This window comes from Hypomesus nipponensis, chromosome 28 (assembly GCF_054491055.1).
Source record: "Hypomesus nipponensis isolate SF chromosome 28, ASM5449105v1, whole genome shotgun sequence".
In the NCBI taxonomy this organism is placed as follows: domain Eukaryota; kingdom Metazoa; phylum Chordata; class Actinopteri; order Osmeriformes; family Osmeridae; genus Hypomesus; species Hypomesus nipponensis.
Window position 1 is genome coordinate 11,576,188 of NC_140388.1, and position 18,155 is coordinate 11,594,342.

The following is an 18,155-nucleotide window of genomic DNA, read 5'->3' on the forward strand; positions in this document are numbered from 1 at the left end:
GTGATGGTGTTTCTATCGTACCTGTTTAATTAATCATTTCCCAAGTTGATGGATGGATTGATCATTTGATTTTGTGGCTGTATGACCAACACGCTAAAGACTGAGTAGTGTTTGAACTATGACGCGATGGGGCTAATATCCACGCCATGACACGTGTCTAACCTTCACCGAAGCCGCTCAAACGTTCCCTTGGCTGTTGGCATAAATACTGAGGCGACATTTGATTCCCGGCAACCCGGGTTCCCTCGGGCTAACTTGGTCCGGTAGGTCCGGAGTACAGGGGCAGCACGAGGAAGACCTTTTTTAGTCCGAGGGACGATGACATCCGCCGACCTTGCACATTTCTCGGAATTCACTTGCTGGAGGCAATGTAACCTGCATGCCTTCTGAGTCACACAGCTGCTCAGCAGTTGAAGAGAAAGTCTTTTTCTTGCAACATTTTCAGTACGCATTTTGGTCGCCTGTAGATTATTTTCCGGGAAAAGTTCCTTGATGTTCCTTGGTTTCGAGGAACTAGGCCAACCAGATATAAAGTAACACTCAGTCAGTTAAGATTGATCAACTAAACAATATAGCGTAGGGAAAGCTAGTTTATATTGTCACCAGCGGCCTTGTGTCCACAACCAAATCACTGATCACCCAGACAAATAACACCAATACTGTAGCCTACATGTAGGCTATATAAAAAGATAACTTTGAGGTCAACAAATCAAATATATTGTGGACATTCCACAATTGAAGACCTATATTCTAAGTCCTAGAAGTTTACAAGCTACCATTTAGTAATTCATAACTGTGAGAAACTGGTATTCGTAGAGGAAGAAACGGTGTTCATACTGGAGCCATTCTGCAGCAGCTGTTCACCCACGACCACGTCGGCATGGTCAAGCCGCTAATTATATCTCACACATACCAGTTGGTGTGCTGTGCGTTGTGGCTGTACAGTATTGAGCCACAAAGTTCATGTTGCTTGTCCTAGTATGACTTTAACACGGGGGAACAGCCGGTGTGTAATTTAACTAATGTCACCTGCAAGCTGATTAAGTTTTGATTAGGCCTGCCGTCTTAAAGGATTTTTTCGTCAGTGTAGCCTGCATAGGTTGGTGCTGGTATTTAAAGTGTATTAACGACACGCACTAAAATACATTTTATATCTATACAAGTGTTATTGCCTACATATTAAATTTGTGTTTCCAAAATTGTACTTTGTGCCAAGCACACAGACGAAAGGCAAAATACACCGTTACTCATTACACCGAGTGTTCAGTCTACTAAGGAGCGAAGTGTTGGCTACACATCTCCAGATACCAACCGCTCTCACACTGATAGGAAACGGCTACAGCCTTGAAACTCTCGCTATCCTAGAGAGGAGCGTGGATGCAGATAGGAAGACCACGTGCGTACGTTAATATAGGCCTCGGATGATGTCTAACAGTTATGTACACCACAGACTGGCCATATTGGGGTCAATGGACTACGGGCTTTGGGGACGTCACACCGAGGAATTGGTATAGCTCACGTTCATATTCGTTTTTGTTGGGAGCGACAGCGTCAACGGTACAGTTGTCACCTTAGCACAGTTGTGATACACAAACATGCAAAACAGCAGCAGTGAAGGACAAGAAAACTCCTCGGAATTGTCTACAAGTTGCAGCAAACCCTCTCGTTCTTTAATGTCTTAACGTTAGGGCTCTTAACGTGAGATGGTCCGTTTTTACGGGATCTTGAGAACATCTGCAGTGCTACGTCTGTGGTTAGCGTTCTCGTTTAGCAGTATGACAGTTAACCAATCGATTTCAGGCCTAAAAACGATGACTACAAAGAATAAAGACACGAAGATAGATAACCTCTGCAAATATCTTTGGGGTGTCAGTGTCGAGGCCGTCGCTCAAGCCATGGTCTCAATCTTTGAACAAAAATGTTTGCAAAAGAATGGCCTAATAGTTTCTGCCAATCAAACCAAAAGATCCCCAGCCATAGTTAATCATAAAATGGTGGTCGAGAAAAAAATCCCAATCGGCTTCCTTTGTAATCTTGCAATTATTTATGTAATGTATGTTGCATAACGGGCCCATGCAAAACCGGGCCCAACTGTAACATTTGTGTCGTCGAAGGAACGTTTCTCTCTAACAACTGCAGTCACATGCGGGGGACGGAGTCTGGGCCGGTCAGAAAGAGCAGGGGATACACACATAAAGGGGTGTGGTTCCATCCCACCAATAGGATCAAAGAGCCCTCCCCCTCCGAGTTCAGTGTTTGCATAACTGAGGTAATGGCTTGGTCAAGCATGTATCCCAGTCAGGAAGCTAGCACGTCTTCATGCATTACTGTGACAATGAATTTATCTCCAGGCTTGATCGGAATAATCAGATTGTGTTTCCAGACGTAATTCCTTAAAAAAAAAATATATATATATATATATGTGTGTGTTTTGTTGGGTGCCCAGCCCACAAGCCAATGTTGGAACTGTAGTCATGGGAAAGAAATATAATCGGTAACTAAACTATCAAGTGTCCAAACTGAGCTACAACCTTAGCGGGCGTGGGTACAGCTGCATCTCAGCGTCACACAGGAAGACGCAACCCTCCCGTATATGAGCCTGTAACAGCGCCCCCTTCAAAAGAAGAAACTAAACTTCAGTCAAACAATGCTTGTGCTGCCCCCTAGCGTAAAACAGCAGTATTGCCAGGTCTCATTCGTTTTTTAAAACGTTATTTTTCTTCTTTTTTTCCTTCCATACCGTATATATTCAGAAGACAATAAAGAGGGACTTGGGCTTAATCAGAATATTATTGTCAGTCGGTTTGCATTAAGGCTACTTCTCACTTTCTCATAATGAATGCTTTTATTATCTGTAACACAGACACCACAAACATAGGACTTTCCAGAAAAATAAAAGTATCAAAAATAAGTCTCTCTCAAAAAAATATCTATAATAACTTATGGAGGACGGAGTGAAGTACATTTGTCAGCAAGACAAAACTGCTGATGAATTTCCTCTTCAGTCAAATCAAACACGTGTAACCACAAAGAGAACAAAAAAAATCTAAAATGTTGAAAACAAATGTAAATAAATGCACCAACACCCTACTCACATACACACACACACACACACAAGGGTAAGTTTTGTACAGAGTCTATGGTACAGGATATAGAAACAGACTGTCCTGTGGTGACAGTCTCCAGGGTAACAGTCTCCAGGGTGACAGTTTCCAGAGCCTGTTGGTGTTCTGTCTGTTTTCAGGCTGTTCTCCAGAGCAGGGAGACCACATGGTCCACACAGCCAGATGGTCACAGGTCACCTGATCAACAGTAGTCACATGGTCGAGACCCCTCACATCAAACCACACCATGTCTTGTTATTCTTCTCCTGAAGCGGATTTGCATAAACCGTGATTTTCTTTCCCTTTTTAAAACGACCGTTTCCCCATCATGTGATTTGCAACTTATTTTCAGATGCAAGAAGATCAATTTCAAGGTTGAAACCTCAAATCTGTTCAGTTTGCATGGACCTGGTTCAGTTCACTAGCATTCTCTGCAGACAATTGTTATGTTATTGTGATCTACATTGTTAAAATGCTGTGTGTTTACTTCCTGGGAGCCGTTGGCACGTAGGACTCAGCTTTGCTGGTTAACACCACCAACATCCTGAAACATCCTCTGTGCCTTAGGTTCAAGTCGTTCCTCTGGTCCCAGTTATACGGCTGTCATCATATGTGTATTTATAGGACTCTTGCGAGGACACTGAAGGGATTCTGTCTTCTTTAACACTCTCCCTTCTGTCTCCGTGACGACACAAGCAATCCCCTTTGATGCGTGTCTCAGCGCTTGTCCCCTCGTTTGTCCATTTCCTGTCGAACTCGAGCCTGCAGCGCCACCCTCATGGCTATGTCCAGGTCGTTCCTCTCTGCAACGCGCTCCACCACCCTCTCTGGCTTGTCTCCCTGAAGTAGGTCAACATGGGACACAAGGAAATGGATTTGTACGACTTGTGGTTGAAAAAACAACAAAATTACATGTAATGGTAGTGTTACATGGTTAAAAATAACATTGTTTACATGCAATACATTTACATTTAGTCATTTAGCAGACGCTCTTATCCAGAGCAACTTACAGTAAGTACAGGGACATTCCCCCAGACAAGTAGGGTGAAGTGCCTTGCCAAAGGACACAAAGTCATTTTGCACGGCCAAAATCGAACCGGCAACCTTGTGATTAATAACTCGATTCCCTAACCGCTCAGCCATCTGACGCCCTGAGTACCTAACATTATAACAGTGTGCCGGTTACACACGCTAACGTGCATACCTTGTGTACGATGAAGGATGTGACACTTCCGGAGTCGGACTGGTAGTCGAGCCAGAACAGTTCGGTTCCCTGGGTCTCCGCCTCCGAACTCGACCCACTTTCATTCGACTCATCTGCTCCACCCACACCCGTCTCCGACCCGTCTGCAAGCACACAAACTGAGGGAAGTCCTAGATCGAAATATTGGACAGTTTAAAATGAATAAAACATTGAATTATTCTTACTGCTTCTTCGTGGATGGTAAACTTGGATGTCTGGTCGGCGTGGGCGTCTAGGGGTTGTTGTTTGCCTGCGGTTCTGTCGCTCTTTAGCTTGCTTCACCGCCTTGTCATAATCATCTCTAACGAACAAGACAACACTTGGTCAATATGATCCCCTATCACACCTGTATCACTGATTGATGACGTAATTTTTATTAAAAACACCAAAACGTTAAAAGTTGTCTGATGAAAACCCATATCAGAACAGAAATAGGGGCCCCCCTTATGCCCGTTCTGCGCATGTCCGGGGTGCCAGCAGTGAGGGAAATTATCGATTGTTATAGCAAATACATACTTATCAAAGACTTCACTAGGTACATCCACAAAGTATACTGCACGATAAGTCTTCAATGTTTGCTATCACAAAAGGTAGCTAGCCTGCGGTCTGCGGTCACCTGGCAATCTGGTTCCTTCGGATGTGGTGTAAGAAACCATGGCTCATGTCCAAACGACCCCCAGGTTTAAATTTCAGATCTTGAGCTTCGTCATCCCCTAAAATATCCATCCTAATTCATATAACTTTAAATATTGTGTTATTTGGAACGTGAATTATTGGCTATTCCTTTGGAAGCTGTTCCCTAACCCAACAAACTGCATCGCAACATCAATCAAGCTTTGTGAAAGGGTTTTTCTGTCCAGACATAAATGCACCCTGAGTTGAACATCTGGTAGTTCCGCCAACAGTCATCATCATCTAATCAAATCGTTTTTTATATATGACATATATACAATTTGTCAGACGTAAATGAGCACGAAATGTGTTCATGATGAAGATTGCTAGATTGAACCTTACGTAGTTGCCACTAGTAAACGTCGGGGTTGGGTTTGGTTGGCCCAGGTATGACCGGGAACTAGTCGGTGCACGGTGTTTTGGGTACTGGCTAGACGTTTAGGCTACTTGTGAACGTCCTATAGCTAGTAAGCTAAACTGCTAGCTTGACTGATTTATTTTCATAACTTATATATCTTTATTAATATTACACAATGGTTTCTGTAAAGAGAGAACGAGAAGCTGACTTTGATGACGACGATGACGACGATGGTAGCTAACTAGATACAACACTTTGTTATGCTAGTGAAATGTAGCTTCCAAGCCAACTAGGCTAATACGTGCTAGCTACGTTAACCACGGACTGACTAAAATTAGCTAGCTGAACGCTTTCCGATTAAAATGTGTTTTTGTGGAACTTGCACCAGTACATATTAACATTATCATACGTTAGTAAAATTATTTATTTTAAATGTTGAATTTGGTCTTCGCTTCATAGCTTATTTAAGTATTAAACTCACATGGTTTGTGCAGCAAGCTAGAGCTAATGTATGTGTTCGATTACATGAGTGCTAACCAACGTGGTGATTTGTTTTAAAGTGCCATCAAAACTTGGCCGCTCTCATGACTCAGAAGATCGAAGAAGCCGCCACTGTCCATACCTTGACACAATAAACAGGTAGCAAACGTTAGCCTTCATTTCTCAATTGGGTTAACTTGTTAGTTCTGCCCAGCCTTATGTTCTTCATGGGAGAACATGTTTCGAATTTCTAAATGATCTATCCATTATAAAATTCTCTCTCCAGGAGCGTGTTGGACTTCGACTTTGAAAAGTTGTGCTCCATCTCTCTCTCCCACATCAACGTGTATGCTTGCCTCATTTGTGGTAAATACTTCCAAGGTAAGCTACCTCATGTTGACTACTGCAGCTTAGCAGGTTTTGAGAAGATTAAGAGAATAGCAACCAAATTACGACTTGTTTAGACTCATCGCCTGTATGTGTCTCTTTCAGGGAGAGGTTTGAAGTCTCACGCTTACACGCACAGTGTGCAGTTCACGCACCACGTATTCCTCAACCTGCACACACTGAAGTTCTACTGCCTGCCTGATAACTACGAAATCATCGACTCGTCGTTGGAAGACATTACGGTGAGCGTTTGAGTGTTCTCGTCTAGTATTCTGCGTTGTCGTTACAGAAGCATTCAATGCAGGAAAGAGGCTAATTGGTGTTTTATCAGGGAGCAACAGTTTACATCGTTGCATTAGTAAGGACTAAGGAGACAAATAGCCATCATTTAAGGAGCCGCTGGTGTTACAGGGCATGTGCCTTTGATCTGATGTGGTTTGTGTTGTGTTTTCAGTATGTGCTGAAGCCCACGTTCACCAAACAACACATCTCTGGATTGGACAAGCAGGGCAAGCTGTACAGAGCCTATGACGGCACAACATACCTGCCTGGCATCGTAGGACTCAACAACATCAAAGCCAATGACTATGCCAACGTGGTGCTGCAGGTATGTCTGTCGTACACCATGATATCCTTAAAGGGCTCTGAGTTGAAGTATGGCAGAAAGCCTAGAATGCAGTTTGGCAGAGGTTGAGGTCTTAACATGACTGGAAGCATAATTTGTGTGACACCTCCCCTAACCACCAGGCTCATAATAGTACTGCTGTAATACTTGTTCTCTTCAACGCACCAGGCCCTGTCCAACGTGCCGCCGCTGCGTAACTACTTCCTAGAAGAGGAGAACTACCGCGATATCCGCCGGCCGCCTGGTGACATCATGTTCCTGCTGGTGCAGCGGTTCGGGGAGTTGATGCGCAAGCTGTGGAACCCCCGGAACTTCAAGGCCCACGTGTCGCCCCACGAGATGCTGCAGGCCGTGGTGCTCTGCAGCAAAAAGAACTTCCAGATCACCAAGCAAGGTAAGAGCACCAGCTGTCACCTGACAAGACGACGCTGCGGTCGTGTCGAATGTCCCAGAATTTATTTCTGTTCCGGAATGTGCCTGTTCCAGAATGCCCCTCCCTGGCCCTAAATGTTCCCGGTACTTCTCTGTCTCCTGCAGGAGATTCGGTGGATTTCCTGTCCTGGTTCCTGAACGCTCTCCACGGAGCTCTGGGAGGGACCAAGAAGAAGCCCTGTGAGTCTCGCTGGGAGATGGACTCCTTTGTTCTCCTCCTGACTGGAACATGTCTGGAACTAATGAACGTGTGTCCTTTCTCCTCCCCTCCTTTGCGTCCATCTCCCTGTCATTGAAGCGAGCATCACCAAAGTGTTTCAAGGCTCCATGCGAATCTTCTCCAAGAAGCTTCCCCACCCTGATTTGGTGAGTAGCCTGCTAATCTGTGATGTGACCACAGTTTACACACACCAAATCAGACCACAGCCGGTCAACACAGATGCTAACCTGGTGTCCTGTACCCAGCCACCCGAAGAGAAGGAAGCCCTCCTGCTGAAGGAGGAGTACCAGGAGGAGATGTCTGAGTCCACCTTCCTGTACCTGACCCTTGACCTGCCCACGGCCCCCCTCTACAAGGATGAGAAGGAGCAGCTGATCATCCCTCAGGTCCCTCTCTTCAACATCCTGGGCAAGTTCAACGGCAACACGGAGAAGGTACACTTAACCTGCAGGAACTCTGTCTTGTTTTTTGTTGTTGTTTTTATTAGAAGAGCCGTTTATTCATCTCACTATGTCACACACGTACCACACACACACACACACGTACAGGGCAGTTGAAGGACAGGCCTCTTCACAGTGCAAAGCATCGTATTTGGAGATAAGTGTTGACCCACCTTGTGACGTGTTTTGTTCTCTCCCTCCCCCCCCCCCCCCCTCTGCTTGTAGGAGTATAAAACATACAAGGAAAATTTCCTCAAAAAATTCCAACTGACCAAACTGCCTCCCTACCTCATCTTCTGCATCAAGAGATTCACCAAGAACAACTTCTTTGTGGAGAAGAACCCCACCATCGTCAACTTCCCCATCACGTAAGGGGATTTCGCACCTCTCCTATCGACCGCCCCCCCCCCCCTTAAACACTAGTGTGCTTTTGTCTGATCGCTCCTCTGCACCTGCCGTCTCCATAGCAACGTGGATCTTCGTGAGTACCTGACTGAGGAGGCCCAGGTGACAGAGAAGCACACCACCTACGACCTGGTGGCCAACGTGGTGCATGATGGGAAGCCGACCGAGGGAGCATACAGAATACATGTCCTGCATCACGTAAGCGTCTGAGTTGCATTGACCTTTTTTAATTGTATTTTTTATGACTGGAAAAACGTCATTTATGTGGCTTATTTTATTCTGACTGTTAGTTTATATATTTTGTTTTCCTCTCTTGTGTTTTTGTTGTAATTATGTGGAAGGAGAACATTGCACAATATTAATTTCATTGTACAGAGTAACTTTGTTAACTGTACATATGACAAAAAATATCTTGAAGATGCACATTTTCTGATGCTCCGCATTCCTCTGCAGGGAACTGGGAAGTGGTACGAGATGCAGGATCTGCAGGTGACAGACATCCTGCCTCAGATGATCACCCTGTCAGAGGCCTACATTCAGGTGCAGAGCTGATATCTCTTCTGCCGTTCAAGTCTGGTCTGAAGTTCAGTGATTTCTGAATGATTTACTTGTGTTATGTGCGTTTCTCGTTTCAGATCTGGAAACGAAGGGAGAGTGAAGATGACACAACTAACCACACGGGGGCGTGACGAGTGAAGGTAAAGCGCTGGAAGGAGGGGAAGGTAGACTCGCTGTAGATTAACTCACTAGAAGACTGTCCCAAGAAAACCACAACCTTTTTATTTGTGATTCCAAGAAACATGTAAACATGTATTTTTCATTTTTGGATTTGATTGTCACTGATACTTTTTAAATGTAACTTGAAATGGTCAAATAAACCTGCTTTAAAAGTATATTCATGTGTAACTAGTTGATGAGTTTTTGAGGTTTTGTTATTGGTTTTTGAAAATAAAAGTGTACGTCACACCAGTCAACTGTGGGTGGGGGAGGGTTGTACCGGACACCTTGCAACTCCGAGCCCGACAGGGACTTTGCCACCTGACTCATCATCGTTTGCGACCGCTGGACTCCCCATGCCACAGGCGCCTGACAGGACTTTTCTGCAGGCGTTTTTCAAGTGCCAATATTTTAAAAGTTGACAGCATCCTGCCTGGGATGCTGAAGGAGTCCAAATAACCTCTAGTGAGTTGAAGTGGACATTGTAATGTAAAATATACAGATTTTTCACTCGTATCAAGCAATAATCAGGTCCAAGTGACTCAAGTTGCATAGTGATCTGCTTTGTAAGAAAGTAACATTTTGGTGAAAAGATATGGACCGTGAAATGTTTTAACTCTTTCAAGAGAACAGCTTTAAAAGTTAGAAGGATATAGGATATAATACTGGTTAATGTTGATTGCATAGCATGTGCTTAAAAATTCAGTTAAAATACATCAATCACAGTGAAAATAAAAAGCCAGCAACACAAACATCAGTGCAATATCGATGACAGTTTCTTCCGCAAAAGGAAGAGCATAAGACAATAGCGCATATAATTTCATAAAAATTAAACTGCAACAAAATCTTACACAACTTGTTTTCAGTTAGGGCTTCCTCAAACAGCTTCGACATGTTGCAGTTTGGTTTTCCATTCACTTCCAGATGAATGTCAGGCAGAATGTTACACTCTGGTTGGATTGAGAAGAAACCAAATTTATTACAAAGTTTTTTTTCGATGATGGTAATGAACTCTCCTGTGGAGTTGTACTCACGCCACACTGCTCAGCTGTCTTCATGTCTCTGCAGCGGTACCTGGGGCCCCAGGAGCAGGCCTCCTCTCCAAAGGGCCTCTCTGGCCCCACAGACTCACACAGACCCATCCTCTACAACACAGGAACAGCAAGTGATCTGAATATGGTTAGACCACATGGGCATGCCAGACGAAGCAGCAGTTCCAATTTGTTGTTGTTGCTGAAAAACTGTCTCTGAGCATCGTGGACATCGTCGGTTTACAGGTTGTGATTTGAAGGTGGGTGTAATCTGGGCACACGGCAGATTACCTGACACTCGTTCTTTTGGCTTCCCAGAACCTTCTGCAGTCTGGACCAGTGCAGCCGGGTGAAAACCTCACACTGTAAAGACCACACCAACAAAGGAACAATAACGCCAGGGTTTCCCGCAGCACTTTGCAGTTAAGGTGGCCGCCTTAACAACACACGCCTGCCGCCATGACGATGTCCTAAACTCCCCCCCCCCCCCCCCTCATGACGGATCAATCTTCAATGTCATTGTGTGTTTGAAATGTTTGTTATACAGGCTGAAAAGAATGCTGCTGTGTGTGTGTGCGTGACATCTTTGCATCTCAGAAATAGAAACCACTGCGCCCAAATGTGGTTCATCAGAAGCGGAACACCCAAGGAATGTTCCTGTTTCCCTTAAACCTCAAGCCTGATTGTTTGATCTTTTGCAGTGCATGCATGAAGAGCACATGACAAAAACACGTTGCAAATGAAGCATGAAACTTTCCACACGTTAGACTGATTAGCTGACTTTCAAAGGTTACAGGTGATTTGTCTCCATCCTGTAACTTGTTCAAACCATGTATTAAAAAAACTGCCTATTACTGTGAAGCTTTTAGACAACTTTGTACGGCAATCTGACTATGCATGTAAATAATCATCAACTCTGTGCACTACTGAATAAATATATACCTGACATTGTGTCAGGGTGTTTTTATTGCACTGTGAACGAGACACCAGGAATGAAGAAAGGTATGTGTGATGCGGGGGCAGACCTTGGGTATAGCTCCAGGGTGCTGCAGACAGACGGACCGCAATAAGGAGGAGATGTGGCTCGCCGAGGCGTTAACGCCCAGGCGCAGCCGTCCCAGCGCAGCCAGAGTGCGGCAGGACTCGCAGTCAGAGGGCAGGGGCATCTCTGGAACAGGAAGTGAGGTTTGTATCGATGGTGGGGCTAAACGAATAATTGCCTTTGCGATAATATCGCGATTTGTGACAAAACGTGATTTTGTAACCCCAAAGGTTACGATTTTACTTTGGTCACGTGACACGCGAGAGTAAAACAGTTTGCAGACGAAGGATCAACTTTCACGCTACTCTTTACATTGACCTGTACGATGGCCTCAGGCTTGACAGAATCTGACACTACAGACACTTTAGTGTCAAAGAGGCACAGTAAGTCAATTGTGTGGGAATATTTTGCCTTTAAAAAAGATGCTGCGCAGTGTCAAGTGTTTTGCAAAACCTGCCAGGCTAACGTTGCTACCTCACGGGGCAACACACCACCAACCTAATTCGGCCCTTAATAAAACACCACAAAGCCTTGTACGATGCATAGCTAAAAATGCTGAACACTGTGTGTCAAATAAGTCAAATGCCACCTGACAAGATCACTGATCTAAATGTTTCAAAGCCTAACTCCATATTCACGAAATTACTCAAGCAGTAACAGCGTTCATCACGCAAGATATGATGCCCCTCGGTAAGGATATAAAGTTGATCCATCTCTGCAAACTGCTCGTGCATTCGAATGATCACATATTTGTGACGCTACTCCTTTTTAAAGAGGTACAGGCGGTATGTTGTCCTTAATTTTTCTGAACTTTGTGTGTTATGTTGCTGACTGGACATTAGTATATATCTATTTATTAATTATAAGTCATATAATAATCGCATATTAAATCGCAATATAAGTCCAATTAATCGCAACTATCCTATTTTCCTAAATCGTTCAGTCCTAATCGATGGCCACGGAAACTTTCACATCCCCTACTTGCCCCTGTGCTCCTCCACTCACCTGGAACGGGGACCTCCTTGATCAAGCACAGGTGCAGCAGGACGCAGATGGAGTGGGGGGCGGCAGACGACAACAGGAAGTCTATCAGTTTCTTGCCGTACTTGTCGACGAAGCTATCGCACTGGTCTTTGTAGCTGGCGGGTAGGAGATCACACACCTCCCCCATCAACTGGACTACGGAATCCTGCAAGGGCCAAAACGGCCGAGCGAGAAGGGGGGGGAAGACGGGAGGGGTGGGGGGTCAAGTCTTAGGAGGAAACAGTGTCTGAGGTGGTGTTCATGTTATCTGTGTAAGATGGAGTCACCTCAGTCTTCTCTTTTGGTAGCATGTTCTCCAGCTTCTTAATGAGCAGGACACAGAACGTGCACTGGGGGCCGATCTGCACCTAAGTGTCAAATCAAAACTTTATTTGCACAGCCGTCTTTTCACAAGCCGTGTCGCCAAGGGCTTCGCAGAAGCCCACGGCCTCGACGACCAGCCTGATACGTTGGAGCAGCCAAGCAAAACCCCGCCAGAATACTGTCAGAGGATAGACGTTTCGACACCTCGAGGAGTAGCAAGTCTTTTGTGAGTTAATAAACAGCCCGCTGCCATGTCGTGTGCTTATGTCGTCTGCTTGTGTCGTGGTCGGTCTCCTACCTGCAGGCTGGCGCTAGCCTCTGGCATGAGACTGGAATCATCCTTGCCCGGAAGCATCCCTGACGCTCCTGTCATCGCTTCAAGAGCACACATCCCCAGGCCCATACAAGTGTCATTCGCCACCTACAGCCCAATAAAGGGACATTTACATGGAGTCATTTAGCAGACGCTCTTATCCAGAGCGATTTACAGTAAGTACAGGGACATTCCCCGCCCGAGGCAAGTAGGGTGAAGTGCCTTGTCCAAGGACACTTCGTAATTTGCATGGCTTGGAATCGAACCGGCAACCTTCTGATTAATAGCCCGATTCCCTAACCGCTCAGATATCTGACAAGGTGGATTAGACGCAAAACAGAGACAATCTGACGCAGCTGGTGGACAACAACCTCTGACTCTCACCGTTTTGGTCAGGTACTTGTAGACTTTAGGAAGCTGCTCTTGTAGCAGGGATTTACACATATTTTGTCTGTCATACCCTGGTAGACGTAAGCAGAAGATCTCCAAAGTTACGTAGATGTGGTCCTACAGGAACAGTTACACAGACAGCTGAAAGTTACATAGATGTGGCCCTACAGGAACAGTTACAGACAGCTGAAAGTTACATAGATGTGGTCCTACAGGAACAGTTACAGACAGCTGAAAGTTACGTAGATGTGGTCCTACAGGAACAGTTACAGACAGCTGAAAGTTACGTAGATGTGGTCCTACAGGAACAGTTACACAGACAGCTCAAAGTTACATAGATGTGGTCCTACAGGAACAGTTACAGACAGCTGAAAGTTACATAGATGTGGCCCTACAGGAACAGTTACAGATGGCTAAAGTCTGGTGGATGAAAATGTAAGGTGCAATGACAAAAAGAGGAAGAAGATTTGTCACCCATTTTCACTTCTCTTTCTGAAGACATACAAGACTGTGACTGTTTAAGTTTGAATCTATCTAGAAAGAATCTATTATCGAGGGAACATAAAAGTAGTGCCATTTAGTACACAACATTCTCACATCATCGCCATCACAATGGGCTCCCCCTGCTACAACAGCCAGTAGATGCAGTAGTTGTTTGAAATGGCCCGTAGTTGAATGCGAGGAACAGCTTACCTGAGTGTCTTCATGGGTGAGCATGTCTTTGAACAGCTCTACGATCTGGAGGCAGTCCGTACAAATGGTGTTCGACTAGAAAATAAAGTTCAGAAAAAATGTTTTCAAGCCATGCACAGGGATACAATTATTATATACCATGCAGCCCACAGGCATACATAACCAGTGATATCATAGACACATTTGATACAAAAAACAATTTAAAGCAGAAGTGAAACGACGTAGGTGCTGTTTTTAGAAAGGTGAAATAGATTATATTTCTTGGTATACAGTAGGCTATATGAATGTTATTAAAACCGTCAATGTGAACAAAATAACCGTAAGAAACTGCAAAACAAAACTAACGTAAAACTCACAGTAGACGCTGGTCTACGGACGCTGGTCCTTGTGGCTGGTCCATTAACAACGTGAGTTTCACCTAAGTAAACAAGTACAAACAACCATTAGCGAGTCTTAACGTTGTCAATATTACCTTGGTCTTACCTAAAGGTGGGCTAACGAACTTACAGTGGCAAATGGTAATAAATAGAACCAGGATGCACATCAAACCAGCCATCATAAAATGGTCAACGCGGTGGTCTTCCCTTACTTACGGCATACACGCAGTGCCCTTGATATTACAGTATAGGGCTGTCTCCCTCTATTTTCTATTTGCCCGTGCGCCCGGAAGCGCAGATTAAATAATAGCCAATCAGAAGAGAGAGAGAGAGAAGCAAGGATTTATGTTGAGACAGCTTGAAGGAAGCTTTACACTGAAATCATGTTTCCTTCTCATCATAAGAACACTACGAGCCTGTTTAAAGGAGAATCGTTTGGAAGCTAAATTAAATATGTACTGGCTTTGGAAAATATTTTAAATATTTTTAAAATGAAAATAAATGATTACAAAACGCATTCATTTTTTGTCTGTGTATTTTCCTAACTTTTTTGGGTGTTTGGATTCGTGGTAGATTAGAGCAAGCGCCAAAAGAGACGCACATTTTTTTCCGTTGGAAAATTGTGATTCTTTTACGTGACACATGACATGTCACAAACTTGTTAGGTGATCCCATACACTAATAAACACCTGTGGGTGACAACACAAAGTATTATTCTTGCGAAACATTCCTCTCTTTATCTCTCCATCTCAGCGTAAACAATAGGTAGACAGGAACTTTTTGGCTTTTACTTCCTCGTGCTTACATCTTTCTTTATCGCTATCTGAAATCTACTATGCGGCCCCGGGGCTTCCCGTCTGTTTGTCTTCACGTTGCTCGTCAGCAAGGCAAGGCAAGGCAAGGCAAGTTTATTTATATAGCACAATTCAGACACAAGGCCACTCAAAGTGCTTTACAGGGGCCAGATTAGATTACATAAAACACATTATAAAACATTTAAAAGCGGATAAAAGAAGTAAAAAAAAAAAAAATTAAAACTCGATTTAATAAAAGAAGCAAATAAAATGAAAATTGCAAGTTAAAAAGGAAACAAAAAAGTCTTCAGACTCGATTTAAAAGAACTGAGAGTTGCAGCAGACCTCAAGTTCTCTGGGAGTTTGTTCCAGATTGTTGGTGCATAAAAACTAAAAGCTGCTTCTCCTCGTTTAGTCCTAACTCTAGGGACTGTAAGTAGACCTGTCCCAGACGACCTAAGGGCTCTGGACGGTTCATAACTTATCAGCATATCAGTAATGTATTTTGGCCCTAAACCATTTAGTGCTTTATAAACCAACATCAGAATTTTGAAGTCAATTCTTTGAGTGACTGGAAGCCAGTGTAAAGACCTCAGAACTGGGGTAATGTGATCTACTTTTTTGGTCCTAGTAAGGACACGGGCAGCAGCGTTTTGAATTAGCTGAAGCTGTCTGATTGATTTTTTTGGAAGGCCAGCAAGGACACTGTTACAATAGTCAAGTCTACTAAAGATAAATGCATGGACAAGTTTTTCTAAATCTTGCTGAGACATAAGCCCTTTAATTCTTGATATGTTTTTTAGGTGGTAGTAGGCTGATTTATTGATTGATTTTATGTGTTTCTTGAAATTCAAGTCAGCGCACCTTCTCTCCTTCCTTCTTCTCTCGGGTTCGGAATTTGGGGCTGTGGCACGGCTGGGGGGCAAATTCAATTCTTATGGGGTGGCATACCAAAATATAAATCCATATCTGAATTTCAGAATTATATTGTGCTGTTGTAGAATATACATTTAGGCTAGTTGAAAACTATGTCAATATGAGAGTTAAGGAAATCACGTACATATGTTTCTTATTTTAATAGAGGAAGAAACGTTTCTTTTTTTATTGACATTTTCACATTTATTGTACCTTTTAAACTGGCTGACTTACTGATATCTGTATGGTATGTATTATTAGAAGCAGAGGCGTTGTTAGACATAAAACTCTACTGGGGAAGAGGCCCCTAATTCATATCCCTTTTTATCCCTCTACCTGTCTGAACTTCATCCCTACTCTCCTATTGGAAGTCTTCGCTCATCTGACCAGGCTATGTTAGTGGTCCCCTGTGCACGGCTCAAGCGTAGAGGAGAGCGTGCCTTTTCTGTGGCCGGCCCGAGACTATGGAACTCCCTGCCACAAGAGATTAGGGTGGCACCCTCCATTTTTAGTTTTAAGACCAGGCTAAAAACCCAACTATTCTCTCTAGCCTTTCCATGATTGCTCTGTGGTTTATGTTTATTTATATTTTTAGGGTTTTTATTTATAGCTTTTTCTTTTAAACAGATTATTTTATTTTGGCTACTATTTTCAATAATTCCTATTTTAGCTTTTGAACTCTTTCATTGTGTACGTGTGTATTCTTAACCCTTGTGCTGCCTTCGGGTCACATGACCAAAAGGTTCATAACGAACCATCGTTGTGTTTACCCAATTTTACCTAATACAAAAGCAAATTTTTTTTTTTTCTTTTAACCCTTGCAATGTGGGGGGTCTGAGACAGCCCAACGGTTAAAAGAAAATGCTTCACTTCGTTTTAGTATATGGTAAAGTTGTCGCAAACGACGGTGGGTCACAATGACTGATGGGTCAGAATGACCCGAGGAGAACACAAGGGTTAAGTGTATGTGTAAGGTTAAACGCACTGTGAAGCACTTTGGATTTTACTGGGGCACAGCAGATTTATACTGGGGCACGTGCCCCAGTAAAAAGGGTCTAACGACGCCCCTGGTTAGAGGCATTCCTACTGCATTCCTAGTGTAGGTGAAAACAACGTTATCGGCTTTTATTTGCAGGGATGAAAGAAAGCCGGTTTTATTGGAACATTTGGCATCATCTGTCAACCACGTAGGCATGATTGTCAGGTTCAGGTCATTCATTTTAATCAGATTCAGATTTTTTTTTTTTATGCTGTTTCCTCAATCATCATGAGCTGAAAGACACTTAGCTTTCTCCTGGGGTGTGAAAGGAGGTCCAATTCTCAACACAAAAAATATCTGTGAAAGCAGTTTCATTGAGCCGACTCACAGTGGCTGGGTCTTCCAGATTCGTTAAGAAACTCTAAACGCTAAGAGCGTTCGTTAAGAAACTCAGAATCTGGGAAACCCGGCCAGTAACATCACATGACACGGCCGGCAATCAAACCGGCAAACTTCTGATTAATAGCCCAATTCCATAACCGCTCAGCCATATCATCTCATGCGTAGTCATTATTTGTCACGGCCACAGCCATGCCCCCCTGTTTTTGGTTTTGCCCTGTCCTAGTGTTTCCCTGTCATTGTCTTTACCTGTGTCTGGTTCTTGTTAGTGTCAGTGTCTTTACCTGTGTCTGGTTCTTGTTAGTGTCAGTGTCTTTACCTGTGTCTGGTTCTTGTTAGTGTCAGTGTCTTTACCTGTGTCTGGTTCTTGTTAGTGTCAGTGTCTTCACCTGTGTGTCGTTTGGTTCTGTGTATTTAGGTTTCTGTTTTTTGTCCAGTCTTTGTCTTGTCATTACTACTAGCCCTGTCACTGTGTGAGTAACCTACTTGTTTCCCAGTTTGCTATTAAACCTCTGTTTTCAACATGGTTGCGTCCTCTCCTGCGTTTGGGTCCTACCCCTCCACACACCGTGACAGTTATTCAAAATTGTAAGCAACATCTCATGGGAGCTGAGTTGGTATCGAGACTTGAACCTCCCAACCCACAGATCTGCTTGAATTCTTCTGAAGTTAGACTCTGAAGATAAATCTCAAATACACTTCTTCCGCATCACTGAGAAGAACAGACAAGTCATTCTAAAGAATGGGGTGTAGTTGAATTTTTTCCAACATTGTTGTGGTTAAGATTAATAT

At 43.7% G+C, this 18,155-nt stretch overlaps 3 protein-coding genes and 1 long non-coding RNA gene across 5 annotated transcripts; 2 read left to right on the forward strand and 2 right to left on the reverse strand.

The window, feature by feature from the left end:
• Positions 1 to 2,826: 2,826 nt before the first annotated feature.
• On the reverse strand, positions 2,827 to 5,224 carry c28h2orf68 (chromosome 28 C2orf68 homolog). The gene is made up of 4 exons (XM_084694903.1): positions 4,964 to 5,224; positions 4,533 to 4,648; positions 4,309 to 4,451; positions 2,827 to 3,944 (listed from the first exon to the last, which is right to left on the reverse strand). Exons 1-4 carry the CDS (start codon positions 5,071 to 5,073, stop codon positions 3,822 to 3,824), a joined length of 492 nt encoding a protein of 163 aa, XP_084551029.1. The 5' UTR covers positions 5,074 to 5,224; the 3' UTR covers positions 2,827 to 3,821.
• A 178-nt stretch (positions 5,225 to 5,402) lies between these two features.
• On the forward strand, positions 5,403 to 9,259 carry usp39 (ubiquitin specific peptidase 39). 2 transcript variants are annotated; one of them, XM_084694900.1, is made up of 13 exons: positions 5,403 to 5,610; positions 5,938 to 6,016; positions 6,144 to 6,238; positions 6,350 to 6,486; positions 6,699 to 6,851; positions 7,038 to 7,263; positions 7,407 to 7,481; positions 7,600 to 7,667; positions 7,767 to 7,955; positions 8,187 to 8,329; positions 8,429 to 8,564; positions 8,820 to 8,906; positions 9,002 to 9,259. In XM_084694900.1, exons 1-13 carry the CDS (start codon positions 5,553 to 5,555, stop codon positions 9,053 to 9,055), a joined length of 1,500 nt encoding a protein of 499 aa, XP_084551026.1. In that variant the 5' UTR covers positions 5,403 to 5,552; the 3' UTR covers positions 9,056 to 9,259. The 2 variants fall into 2 exon arrangements, with proteins under 2 accessions (XP_084551026.1, XP_084551027.1); XM_084694901.1 differs by having other exon boundaries at positions 5,469 to 5,486.
• On the reverse strand, positions 9,126 to 14,725 carry sftpbb (surfactant protein Bb). Its single transcript, XM_084694902.1, has 11 exons — positions 14,407 to 14,725; positions 14,256 to 14,317; positions 13,900 to 13,974; positions 13,201 to 13,323; positions 12,802 to 12,924; positions 12,467 to 12,547; positions 12,162 to 12,345; positions 11,140 to 11,282; positions 10,406 to 10,477; positions 10,118 to 10,228; positions 9,126 to 10,033 (listed from the first exon to the last, which is right to left on the reverse strand). The coding sequence occupies exons 1-11, from the start codon at positions 14,456 to 14,458 to the stop codon at positions 9,998 to 10,000; spliced, it is 1,062 nt and encodes a 353-aa protein (XP_084551028.1). The 5' UTR covers positions 14,459 to 14,725; the 3' UTR covers positions 9,126 to 9,997.
• Positions 11,303 to 12,344, forward strand: LOC146220043 (uncharacterized). The gene is made up of 3 exons (XR_014751037.1): positions 11,303 to 11,539; positions 11,808 to 11,941; positions 12,100 to 12,344. It is a non-coding gene; the product is annotated as an uncharacterized LOC146220043 (long non-coding RNA).
• Positions 14,726 to 18,155: the final 3,430 nt, after the last annotated feature.

What these genes read in the sequence shown, in the direction of transcription:
- c28h2orf68 (XM_084694903.1), bottom strand. Translation starts at nt 5,073, where the DNA reads ATGGATATTTTAGGGGATGACGAAGCTCAAGATCTGAAATTTAAACCT. An exon ending in CGAAGGAACCAGATTGCCAG is followed by an intron (nt 4,649 to 4,963) that starts GTGACCGCAGAC and finishes CTTGTTCGTTAG; the next exon opens with AGATGATTATGACAAGGCGG. An exon ending in TTACCATCCACGAAGAAGCA is followed by an intron (nt 4,452 to 4,532) that starts GTAAGAATAATT and finishes GTGTGCTTGCAG; the next exon opens with ACGGGTCGGAGACGGGTGTG.
- usp39 (XM_084694900.1), top strand. Translation starts at nt 5,553, where the DNA reads ATGGTTTCTGTAAAGAGAGAACGAGAAGCTGACTTTGATGACGACGAT. An exon ending in TACCTTGACACAATAAACAG is followed by an intron (nt 6,017 to 6,143) that starts GTAGCAAACGTT and finishes TTCTCTCTCCAG; the next exon opens with GAGCGTGTTGGACTTCGACT. An exon ending in AGGGACCAAGAAGAAGCCCT is followed by an intron (nt 7,482 to 7,599) that starts GTGAGTCTCGCT and finishes CTGTCATTGAAG; the next exon opens with CGAGCATCACCAAAGTGTTT.
- sftpbb (XM_084694902.1), bottom strand. Translation starts at nt 14,458, where the DNA reads ATGATGGCTGGTTTGATGTGCATCCTGGTTCTATTTATTACCATTTGC. An exon ending in ATTTATTACCATTTGCCACT is followed by an intron (nt 14,318 to 14,406) that starts GTAAGTTCGTTA and finishes TTGTTTACTTAG; the next exon opens with GTGAAACTCACGTTGTTAAT. An exon ending in ACCCTGGAGCTATACCCAAG is followed by an intron (nt 10,478 to 11,139) that starts GTCTGCCCCCGC and finishes TGGTCTTTACAG; the next exon opens with TGTGAGGTTTTCACCCGGCT.